At 42.3% G+C, this 12,462-nt stretch overlaps 1 protein-coding gene across 1 annotated transcript in view; it reads left to right on the top strand.

Moving 5' to 3' along the window:
* The window catches only part of LOC144772747 (prostaglandin E2 receptor EP1 subtype-like), a 56,946-nt gene extending 47,244 nt beyond the window's left edge, over window positions 1-9,702 (top strand). The window contains exon 3 of the mRNA XM_078657292.1: window positions 8,423-9,702. Coding sequence (XP_078513418.1) covers window positions 8,423-8,689 — 267 coding nt within the window. The 3' untranslated portion in view covers window positions 8,690-9,702. The remainder of the gene's footprint in view (window positions 1-8,422) is intronic.
* The last annotated feature ends 2,760 nt before the right edge of the window (window positions 9,703-12,462 follow it).

Genomic DNA, 12,462 nt, shown 5'->3' with positions numbered 1-12,462 from the left:
TGGTGGACATCAGCAGGTAAATGGTAGGATGAAAGGATGAATGGCAGGGCTTTAAGTGGGCTTGGTCTCAAGGGGTCTGAGCACAGGCAGTTTTTTAAAGGGGGCCTCGAAACTGGTCTCTATCGGGCTCTGTTTTGAGCCCTGGCACAGGCGGTCCGTTTTTTTTCTGGACTGCAGTGACAGCAAGGTGACAGCAGCTTGCTGTCACTGCAACTTGTTGTCACTGCAGTCTGGAAAAAAGTGCCAGGGCGCAAAATAGCCCGACAGAGACCCGTTTCGGGATAGCAAGCACATCGATGTGCGCTGCCTACACTGCTCACTTCTCACTAGTGGAGAAGTTACAGCATGATGTCATGCCAGCTGAGAGTTGTGGGGGAAGGGAAATCCTTTAAAGAGTCATTTTCTTTCTCGATTTCTCTTCTCTTTCTGCAACGCAAGAGCAGCAACATTGTGGTAGGGTCACCAGGGCTTTAAGTGGAAGCTTTTTCAATATTATATGTAAGAAGCCATAGTTGCAGCTTATTTATCTTATGCAACTAATAACCATTGACAAAGCCAATAGTCCGTACTTGTTGTAGGTATGATGTTACTTGTTGTGTCATATATCTGGATGCTAGGACAGAAACAGCAAAATACAAGTCTGGTGGCACACTTTGCTAAACACAGATTTTTAGCCTGTGTTTTAAAGCCACACCCCTAATTGCACTGGCCACTCCCCTTTCAGAGACCCCCAGTTTTTTCATCCCACTTAAAGCCCTGATGAATGGATAGATCGATAGAAGAGACAAGAGATATCTCCTGGGGAGGGCCATGGTGATTTGCTTCATTTGCTTGGTGCCATAAGAGCTTTGGTTCGAAGCAGGGGTATTTTCAGTTTCTTCCTTCTCACGTGCTCAAAAATATATAGTATTGTGCCAAACAACAGCAATTAACAGCCTGGCATTAAGAAGGTGCAACTATTGCAAAAAACAAGGAAATGTTAACATATTATTGCATTTCTCTTTCAATTTGCGTAATGAGTTAACCTGCTTTGTTTATATAAACACATTTCTCATGTGTTTTGGTATGTGCTGCAACTAATATAGAAGTCGTTAAGTATCATCATGTCTTGCCCTTAGTCCCGCCCCCAGCCCCGCCCCCTGACTACACCTCTAGCTCATTTTAATGATTACCTGTGCTTAAGTTTTTCCCATTTAAAGCACTGGCTGCAGACTCACCATTTGGTCCGATTTACACTTTGGAAAACGTTGCCGTATAGAGTACATTTTACTAACAGACCACAACATTAGACAACTCCCAGTTAAAATGACATTGCCGTTTAGTGGTGAAGTAGCGGCCTCTTGTGACTTTTGTGGGTACTGCTGCTGCGGAACATGAAGTAGAAGCATGACGCTAAATCAATAATACCCTCGTTTCTCTTGACAACATACTTAACCCTGAGGTCTGTCTGCATGCATCATTCTTCCACAGATATTTACCTCTCGGTGATAAAACCCCAGAGTTATTGCCAAGAACGTGCAGAAGATAACACAGAGAACTGAGTCAGAGATATAAAGTCACTGAAGATAAAATGCCCATATTATGTCCAGGTGCAGTAAGCATGAACCCATCAGACTAAACCGAACAGATACACAGGACTAAGGGGCAGATTTATGAAGGCCTTGCGCCGCCGGTGCGTAATTTTTAACATGGGAAAAAGTGACGCACCGGCGGCGCAGGGCCTTCATAAATCTGCCCCTTAGGGCGGTGAAAGTTGAAGCTACAGAGAGATGCAAAAGGTAGGTGAACGAGCTTGCAGCACCCCTGAGTTAAGGTGTTAAACCTGACACCTGATCGAGGTACAGTTGGCTAAAGGTTGCACTGCAGGCAACACTGGATCATGTTAGCTACGCCGCATTGGCAAGCTCACGGGTCTGCCCAATGGCAGGAGCTGTAACTAATTCTTATTGCTTCTACCGTCCTAGTAAGACACCATAGTGCCACCTGGTAGCGGACACACACATTGCAGACAAGGGCGCTCATTCACAAGCCCATTGCTCCGCTGGTGCGTCACTTTTTTGGGCGCACTGGCAGCGCAGTGTGCCGGCCCATATTTACAAAGTCACGCAAAAGCACCCTGCATGGCTATTCATGCCCTTGTAAATACGGCATACAATCACAAAAGAGGGGCGAGGGTCAAATAAGTTTAAACTCTGCCACCCCGAACCCCCGGAAACCTATAGTTGTACACACAAAAGGGGTGGATAGAGTAAATCATAAAACCATATATACTAATACGGTAAGGGATAGAGCAAGCCCCAATAGGGCATATCACTCTATTTGAAAATACTGCCCTCACTCACATACCGAGGTATGTGACATGCTTCATCATTGGGCCTGCTTACAATACGCCCTGGTGTACCCCACACAGGACGGAGCATAAGGGAGGGGGAAAAAAAAAAATTCTCTTAAGCCAACATATAGTCAAACAGACTGAACAAACACAACACTAAACACATTCAATGAGGTGAAAATAGTGCACACACCAAGTGTTTCCAACCGAAAAGTGCGACAAAAAAATTGTGCAGTATGAGGAGTGATTTAAAACTGATTAAAGGTGTCAACCAGAATACAAACTTTATTAAACTTCTCTTGGCACCTTTACCAGGATAAAAAAAAAAAAAAAATTAAGTGAACAAAGGATGGGAAAATGCCTTCAGGAGATAATTAGGAACCTCAAGGCTTCCCTCCTACCACTGCCAGAGTCAACATGTTTCGACCGCTCTTGATGCGCCTGTATGGTCACTCCGGTCTTCTTCAGGACCGTCGCATTCGGTTTCTCTCAGGGTTCCCCCGTGTTCCAGAGAAAAATTATTACCCCAACAGGGAGGTAGGTCCAATTAATCCATACCAATCCTGTGTAATGTATGGAGAGTATCCCCTTAAGTGCGGGAAAACAATCACGAGTTTATACAATGAATATACTCGTACTGGTGTCCGGTGTACAGGACGCCAAAGAACACAATCGTTCCGAAGGCTTGTCCTGGCTGTATCTAGCACGACCCGTGGCACCACGTAGATCGATTGTAAATACGGCCCCTTTTCACGCATCACTTTGAGTTCAAGGGGCGTGCCATGGGTGTTTCTTTGGATGTTCCTACGCAACACCCACGGATTCTGCTGCATTCCCAGATTTACAAAGTATCGTAAACCTGGGAATTTGTCAGAATCCTCAACTTCCCTTACTCATGAAGTAACCGTGGATATCTCTAATATAATTACCAGGCAAGAGATTTCAATTTCCTGCTATATTGACCATGGCGTTAACTCTCGCATGGCACCATGCTTCCCTTTAACTAACCTTCACCAGTTTTCGTTCCCACTTGTCCACCATAGGGGCTGTGGACAATTTCAAATGAGAGGAAATCAAAGACTGGCCACCAACATCGCTATGAATATAAAGTGCTCAGTGCCAAAATGTAAGTGCACAATCCTATTTAAAGTGCTTTCATGAAATAGCAATGCAAATCCCCAGCTTCTAAATACAGTTTAATATTCCACCTGGACACTCCTGTTAGTGTCCTACCAATTAAAGTGCCCATGCAACACACTTACACAAATACAAGTTTTCCTACTTCCTTGAAGTATATTTCATCAAAAAAGTGACAGTGCACAGCCCTCTTGAAAGTGCTTTCATGAAATACCATGCACATCATAGATATAACTCCCAGACCCAACATTTTCTTTTCCTGCCAAATTGAATGATGCAAAAAACTCTTGCATGGCACCAGGCTTCCCTCTGACTAACCTTCACCATTTTTCAGTCCCACTCGTCCATCCTATGGGTGGTGTAGGATTTCCACTGAGAGGTAATCAGAGAGCAGGCTACTAACATTTCTATAAATAGGAAGTGCTCCGTACCAACATGCTCCGGTTTCTCGACATCAAATAAAAACACTATAAGAGCTATCTTGGGAAAGTAAGGGATATCCAAACTGATTACTTTCCGTACAACTTGAAACACCCCTCTCCAAGATATCTCTAACCAATAGCAGGTCCAAAGCATGTGGAACCCCCTCCTTCCTCATCACATTTTGGACCAATCCTAAAGACCGCTGAGAGTGCCTTATTTAATACATCAAGGTGTAATGTACAACATCCCGCCGATCAAAATTAGCACCTCTAAGACCGGAATAGCTGAGATCGAAAGATTTTTCCCATAATTTTTAATTTAGCTTGATCCCCATATGCCTTTCCAATTTTTCACTTATTTTCCCAACACTTTCTTTCGATTCACTAAGCAACTCTTTGTACCAGTAGCTCAACGTTATATTTACATTGCCTACCCTAAACATCTCTGTAACTAGATTCCAAGAGGAATCGATGTCCACCCCTGACAAATTGTCAAAAATTCTTCATTATTTTTTTGCAAATTAAGCCCAGCTGTATAGACACCCCCTGTTCAGCCTGAGCTGCTATGCTATTGCAATGAATGAGTAGTACCCCCTTCACTGCCAGTGTTGGCTATCAGTGTTAATAGTTGCCATTGTGACTCCATCTACTTGTCAACATTTAATTCCTCCTTGTAATCGGAAAGTTGTACACAATTTTTATTGTGCTTTAAAATGACGGCATACGCAAACAAATGATGGACAGAATACTGAATAAATCATACATTCACCCCAGTCAAGAGATCTGGGTTAAATCCATTGTTCTTTTGCTCACCGTGCCACCCCAGTTTAGACCCTGCCATATGCAAATAAGTCTTGACCCTGTGCCTCATGGGAACAGTCCAGAATGAATTGCCAAGCCAGGTCCTCCCTGGACCGGAAACAAGCATCTTGGGACCGGTTTGTAGGTATTACCCCTCATCAGCCAGGCTAGCTTGAAACCAGTGGCACAGTGAGCAAGCGACCCACGTCTGGGCATACCCATCCCACTTAGGGCGAAAAGTGCTACGCAAACAAATGATGGACGGAATGCTGAATAAATCATATATTCACCCCCAGTCAAGAGATCTGGGTTAAAACCATCATTCTTTTGCTCACAAGAACACGCAGAGAAAATCTGAAGGTTAATTCTAAAATCTCAAAAACGTCAGAAAATCTGGAAGATGTCCAAAAAATCTACAGGGATCTAAAAAATCTGTGGGCAGCTAAGAAACTTGTGTTGTTCGCAGAAACAGCTTTACTGAAGATTTTGACTTTCGCCATCCATGGCCTCAGACCCTGAGTTGTAATCCAAACACCAGGGCTCAAACAGCAGAAATACCTATGGATTGGACCCAACCCACAAGTGTTCAGTGGATTTTGGCTCGCAAGACTCCCAGCTCATGAGAGATCAAAGCTTTGTGAAACATGGGATTTGGGGCCAGCCATTGCGTACCCCTCTTTCTTTGGTGTTGCCAAGTGTGCAGATTCAGCACAGCCTTTGTTGTACTCTACTACCCATCTGATGATCTTGCCCCTTTACACCTATTATGTCTCTACCAACAGTGACACTTCGTTAGAAAAGACTTTAATGGGCTTGTTGTGGGGATGCTCAAAGGTTGAGGTCACTTGCACCAGGTGTCCCATCATATCTGTCACAAAGGGAGAGAGTGACAGAGAGGCATGGTGCCCCAGGCCCGAAGTGTTCAGTGTTCTTCGCGCCTGCAGCAACATTTATTTATAGATTAAAGCAACCCTGTCCTCTTTATTTATAATGATAAGAAATAATCTTATACATTGCATATCACTAGCAGGCCTTCCTCAGCAAAAATTCAATCCTTCCATTAAGCTTTTTGATTCTGAGCAAAGTCACTTATCTAAGTTGGTTAAAACACATGACTCGATTATTTAAACAAGGATTTGCAATGCAATCGGTCTCGCCTTTGGGACCCTATATGTATTTAGCTATGCAGCACATTAGCCTGGGTGCTGAAACACCTACTGTTCTTTAACATGGAGGGAAAGTAAGCAACAAACTGCGTGAGAGCCAGGTATAGGAACTTATGGAGAGAAATATTGCCTTTCAGCGAGAAATGGTATAGTCCAAAGCTCTGTTCTTAATATAAAATCAGGGCTTTCGGTGGTCATATAATTGAAAATACAAGATTTGAAATATTATTGTCTACGAGTGCTCGTGGAAGACAATTTCTATAGACTGGAATCTAGAGAATGCTAAAGTGATTCTGGTATTTTACTGACCTCTGCTGGTCGTTTTCTATCAAGAAAGTTAAATAGAGGCAGTTGCCACAACAATGTAAAAAGAAAGTCAATCAGCAGAAAGCAATTCTGGTATTTTAATGACCCCTGCTGGTCTTTTTCTCACAAAACAGTTAAATTGAGGCATTTAAACAAGCAGTAAGCAATTCTGGTATTTTAACTGACCTCTATTGGTCGTTTTCTTTCAAGACTGTTAAATAGATACAGTTGAACAGAAATAGAAGTTCACAAGCTGAAGCAGACAAGTCCTAGGGCTGAGCTCCAGAGCCCACCAAGTAAATACACATACAAGTGTATAATAAGTATATACTAAAGTATATAAAAGAGGTCTCAAATGCTCGACCTAAAAAGCAGACAAGAGCTTATGGACCGTGAATAGTATGTTGCAAAAATTGCATCGTTTCTTGAGGAACAACAGTATGTGAAACTACAAAATAATCCAGGAATGGTAATCAAAAATCAGATGTTTTACTCATTAGAAGAAGCCACTGATAGTCAAAATATTCAACTGAGAACTATTGTGGCGGGGCAAGAATCTAATTTTGTACCATAGACGACTTAACTTGATAAACATTGAAAAAACTATTAAGATGTATTCCAACTTCTATTAAGGATTCTACTGATATAGTATACAAATGAGAGAATACTGAATTGTCGTAAGGATATGTGTTTACTTGTGATGTGGTAAACTGATATTGAAACATTCCACATGAAGAAGGAAAGGAAGCAGTGGAATAGGGGATATTAGAACAGCAGTGGAATAGGGGATATTAGAACATCACTGCTTTGAAGAAAAATGAACATTTCTGTTGAGAATTCTACAAATTATTTTATACCGCTCATATTTCAGATTTGAAAGCAATTGCTGTTTACAAAATGTAGGAGTTCCAATGGGCAGCAGCATGGCTCCAAAATATGCTAACATTTTTATAAATGGAATACAAAAAACTGATCATGCTAAAACATAGATGGCAAACAACTTTCATACATTTGTGGTGATATATTGATGACGTGATGGCAGTATGGCATGGGTCTTTGAAAGACCAAACTGAATTTTGAAATTCATCATCATGAAAAATAACTTATTTTGTTTTGACAGAACAAATCATAAAAGTGTGATACGCAATTAAAAACATTTTGCAATATAGAAGTTAAATGAATAAATTAGTGTGATACACGCATTCTAAAAATGTGTTACATAACAACATATGTTAAAATTCTCTAAAAACTTCAAATATAGTAATGCTAGCTTAGCTTGTTTAACATTCAGTGGCAAAAGAAGGGGGTGAATATACTTATGTCGTAAACTCATCCACCTAGGGCAAGGATGGGTAATATGTAAACTGTCTTGTGCAACACCCATGTCACATTTACAGGTCATAGGATCGGAGTGTTTATACCATCCCCATAAAAGTGGAGGAAACAAATTTAACCGAAAGTATGTTAGGAGCCTTCTTTGCAGAACTGACATATCTAGTGTGACGCACAGTTCTATATTGCTTGAATAACACACCATCACATGATGAATACACATACTTTCAGTCAGAGAACCTTTATCCCTTTCCCCCTGCCTACTGGCTTACTGGTGGCTTCGTGTACCAGTTAGCTGCCCGAAACCCTCAACCAATGTTGGCCACTGGTGCAGTTTAGTGGTCACCACTATGGTTTAGTATTGGGCGGCATCATCATTGGGTTTTGCACCTAGGTACTCGCTTCCCTAGGTGAGTACTGCCATCTCACAAGGGAAAGTACTGGTGGGATCCGTGTAGTGAAAAAGTTAAAATTACCTCCTGTATCTGAAAGTTGATGTTTAATATAAGTACAGTAGATAGGGGTAAGATTGAAAAGTGAGGTGGTGATGTTGTTCAGATGTGTAAATTATCCTTAGCATCACTTGTATATGGACAGTTTACACCACACAGATCCCACCTGTACTTTCCCTCGAGAGGAGGCGGTACTCACCTAAAGAATAAAGTCCTTAAATGCAAAACCCAATGACGATGCCGCCTGACATCATAGTGGTGACCACTTAACACTACCAGTGGCCAATATTGGTTGAGGGTTTCGGGTAGGTAATTGGTACATGGAGACACCAGTAAATCATTGCGTTTACTCTCTTTTGATTAAGATATGTTAAACTTCTGAAAGCTGAGTGGCCTTACCATATGCTTCTACCTCCGCCCCCTCTTGATATTTTGCCAATCTTAAACTCTCGCCCTTTCTTCTACTCTCTCCAGATTTTTCTGATGATGTCTGTGAATGATGTCCGCAGCGGTCACATGGACAACATGGAACGCAATCAGTGGCTTTTGTTCCTTGGGGTACGCCTGGCATCGTGGAACCAGATCCTGGATCCCTGGGTGTACATTCTCCTTCGGCGGGCCGTGTTGAGGAAGATCTACTGCATGGTGGTGCGGCGGCCAGACCTCAAACTAAGCAAGATGGAGCGCTGGGAACTCAGCTCCTTCCAGAGTTCAGACCGCAGCGGAATCAGCCGCTTCTAGGACTAAGGCGGTACAACGCCACTGCCTCCGTGAATCTCAGCCTCCAGTCCAGGAAAGGTACAGGCTGAGCCTGGTCTACAAACCTCCAGCCATGAGGCATGGCACAAGAGGCATCAAATGCACGCTGTGTGCTGCCTTTACCAGTGTGTGCAAAGAGAAGAAAGCATCTCGTGCAGTGTTTACCAGTATGTGCAAGGACTACGGGATGTGTCATGCGGCATAAGGTTTACAGAGGGTCAGGGTGTTCCCTCTCATGTTCAGCAGCTTGTGCCAAAAGCCATATTGTCTTTAAAGTTGTGTTCACTACTAGGAGTTCTGATGCCTCCTAAGGAATCTATACCTCTTGTGCAGAACAATGACATTTACCTGGCTGTACTCACCAAGCTTCTCCCTATTAGAGTAGGCAAGTGGAACCACCCAAGCTGTGTTCACCAGTGTGTGCAAGCGTCATGATGTCTTTCCAAGCTGTGTGTTCAGGCTCGTCCCCCAATCTCTGGATCTCCAAGAACTGGAGAGAAAGAAGACATTACCCAAATGGTCATCATTTGCATGTGCAAAGGGTCTGGTTTCACAATTATTTTTCACAGTGTTTGCACCCAAGTGTTACAGATCCCTATGGTTCCTACCTTGGCCAGGAGAAGGGTAGGGGGGTGTCAAACTTCTAATGATCGCTGTGGGCAGTGGTTGGTTGCGATATGTTGACATCTCCTCTCACATTTCAATTTGTTTACATCATGGCGGGACAATGTTTGTCTTGTAAAAGTTGCTGGTGTTGTAAAGTACGTTGCCACTGGTCGCACTCAGGCCGGGCCTTCGCTTCACTCAGTGGGGATCATAAGTCAAGCCAGGCCCAGACCGAACTTCCAAGTACTTCCCAATTATTTCGGGAACGGTCACTGGAACCATAAGAGGAAGTGAGGGCTTCCTTTTAATGTATGTCCCGATGCTGTGCCTGTTGAACAGTGCCAGAGGGGTGTGCAAAACGAGGCATTAATAAAAAGCTTACACAGGAAGTGGTGTTGCCTTTCTTCTGTGCCTGTCTGAGTGTTTGTATTGGAAACAAGGAATGAGAGAAGAAATGGTGAGGGGGTTGGGCAGAGTGAAGGAAAGGTGAAGAGGCCTGACAGGGTGTGGGCGGAGCTAGGACCCAGCATGGACGAGGAAGGCCAAGGGGTTATGCAAGAGTGGAATGGGTGCATGTAAGGTTGGAGCAGTGTGAACCTGCTGCTTTAGGGTGGGAAAGGATGAGTGCCAGGTTTGGGAAGAAGCAGCGATGGAAAGGCGTGGTAGGGTGGAAGCAGACGTGGGGGAAGGAAAGCGTCGTAGAAGGGGTTAGAACCTGTGCAAGGGTGAGTATGGAAGGAAATGAAAGAAATTATGCAAGGGTTGGGAAGTATGGCTTAGCTGAGTAAGGGAAAGTGACTAAGCTTTCCAATGATGAAGATGGGTGGAAATGTGCAGTGAATGGACATTTGTTACAAAACACTGTGACTAGACTCACCATCGTGTACTCGTACAATGGGTTAAAGGCTGAGATTGGCCTTAGTGCAGCTGGATTTTTAAGTGTTTTTTCTGAACATTCAGTGGATGTGTTGTGAGCATATTATGGCAAAAAGAGCATTCACATTCCCATCGCTTGCCAATCACCACCTACAACAGCTACTAGCAACACCATTACAGTTCCTTCACAGCCTCAATTTGGGTCTGTAAGAAGCCGGCACCCTCCCTTCACAGACAAGCCTCAGACCCAAAAATAAGCACTGGGTATGCCAACAGGTCTATTATATTAATGGAGGTGCTTCTTCAGTTACTGATGGGTTCAGACTCTCAATGAGTACCCACACAAGCACCCTGGCACTCATGCATCATGCATCCATTAATTCACCCGCTGACTCATTCTTGAATTCACCCACTTACACTACCACAATAAAACATAAAAACTCCACAACATATGCAAGATACATTGAAATGATAAAAGTAGATAAAGGATACATGCCACTACCTAAACATGGTGGACATATGCTTGCAATAACATATAAATTTAAACTTAGTCACAGTGTTGAATATAGTGTATCTTTGTTTTCCATCAGGGCTGCATATTTAGAACCCAATATGTTTGTAATTATAGAATGGTATAACAATGATACGCAATGGATAATACCATTCTATGATGGTTTCCTGGTTTATAGGCAGTGGCCTTCTGGGTTGTGGCTCACTGTAGATTAAATGAACAGCAAGCATGGGACCAATTAGCACTGCCTGGAGAGCTGTAGTATCCTCTAAAAATGTAAACAAAGAAAAGATTGGCAAAGCCAACATGTATGGCTTTACAGGAATGTTGTATGGCAATGTGAAGCATTAATTCATTTAAATCTTTCTTCAGCTATCAAAGAAAACAGCCATAAAAGTACAAGCAAAATAGTACATCTAAAAAGACAATTAAAATACATATAATTACAGTGACAATTATAAAAAAAACAGTTCATTTGTTACACTATAGCATAATACTTTCCTCGCAATCATCTATTTCAAGATAAACAAAGCAACATTATAACATATTGAAGAATGGTCTAGTGTCACCACAACTTTCATTGCTACTTTGTGTGACCTAATGTTCTCAGCAGCAAACAACGATTTAAGATAAAAACACTTAAATTATGATAAAAATTACAAAACAATGGAAAGCGCAATGTGCTTTGTTTACTTATTTTGTCACAAGGGCATGGCACAATATCAGGTGGGCAGGACTTCATATTTGGGAATGCAACTAGGTAGTGAACATTGCCACATCTCAGTCTTATCAGCACAAAATGACGCTGTACATTAGTCACATGTGACAGGCCTTTATTACCGCCCTCCTCCAAATTAAAAGATTTATACAAGGCGACCGTTGGTTTATTCTGCTCGACCATTGATCTACGATCCAGTCTGTGCTGGAAAAATAATTATTTGATACCGTTCTTTGTTAGAGACAATACTTTTGAGGGATCTGACCAAATGGATATCTTAAACAGCCTTTTGAGGGAGGAGTTAATAAACAATAACCAGGGAATACTTAATGCATCATTCAAGGATAAACAGTCTAAAATAATTGATCCGGTAAAAGCTGTTTCTTCCCTGTGCCAAAGTGAAGCCCACAATAGCAGTGGTCTAACCACTTAAAACCGTAGTCCCACCTCATTATGTACAATATTGTTTGATGCAGAGGAAGGTATGTATAGTAAACGTTTTACAAAGCAATTTTCTTCTATTTTCAGGCCCATGCTATTTGCATGACCTCAGAGACCCACCCCATAAAGGGCTGTGCTCACTCCTTTTGCTTTATAAATGGCTACCATTTCATTAATTGGTCGATTCCCTAGTTTTGAATAAATGTTAATATCCCTTGGTTTGCCTTTCTATTTTAGTGCTAGTGTTTGAAATATATGGTGACCATGAGCCATGTCCCAAAAATAAAATACCAAGATAACAAAAGATTTTCAACGTATTGATTGGAATGCTATCAGTAAAAAACTGTTCGCAGGATTTGTGTTTCGGCCCACAGGTTATGATTTATAAATTACCTATTTCTTTTGTGTCAAAAATCTAAAAAAGCATCCATCAGTCTCTGGAGGCCTACTGGGGTCCGTGCTAATAGTACTGCGTCATTCGCATATAATAGTACGGGTATAGGGTGGCCAGCCGCCCAGGGGTCATCAGCCTGAATTGTCTGTAAGTGATTACCTACCCCATTAATAAAAAGGGGAAATAAAATTAGCGCTAACACACATCCT

This window comes from Lissotriton helveticus, chromosome 1_1 (assembly GCF_964261635.1).
Source record: "Lissotriton helveticus chromosome 1_1, aLisHel1.1, whole genome shotgun sequence".
Lineage (NCBI taxonomy): Eukaryota > Metazoa > Chordata > Amphibia > Caudata > Salamandridae > Lissotriton > Lissotriton helveticus.
The sequence above is the reverse complement of the archived record's forward strand: the minus strand, read 5'-3'. Positions and strand labels throughout refer to the sequence as shown.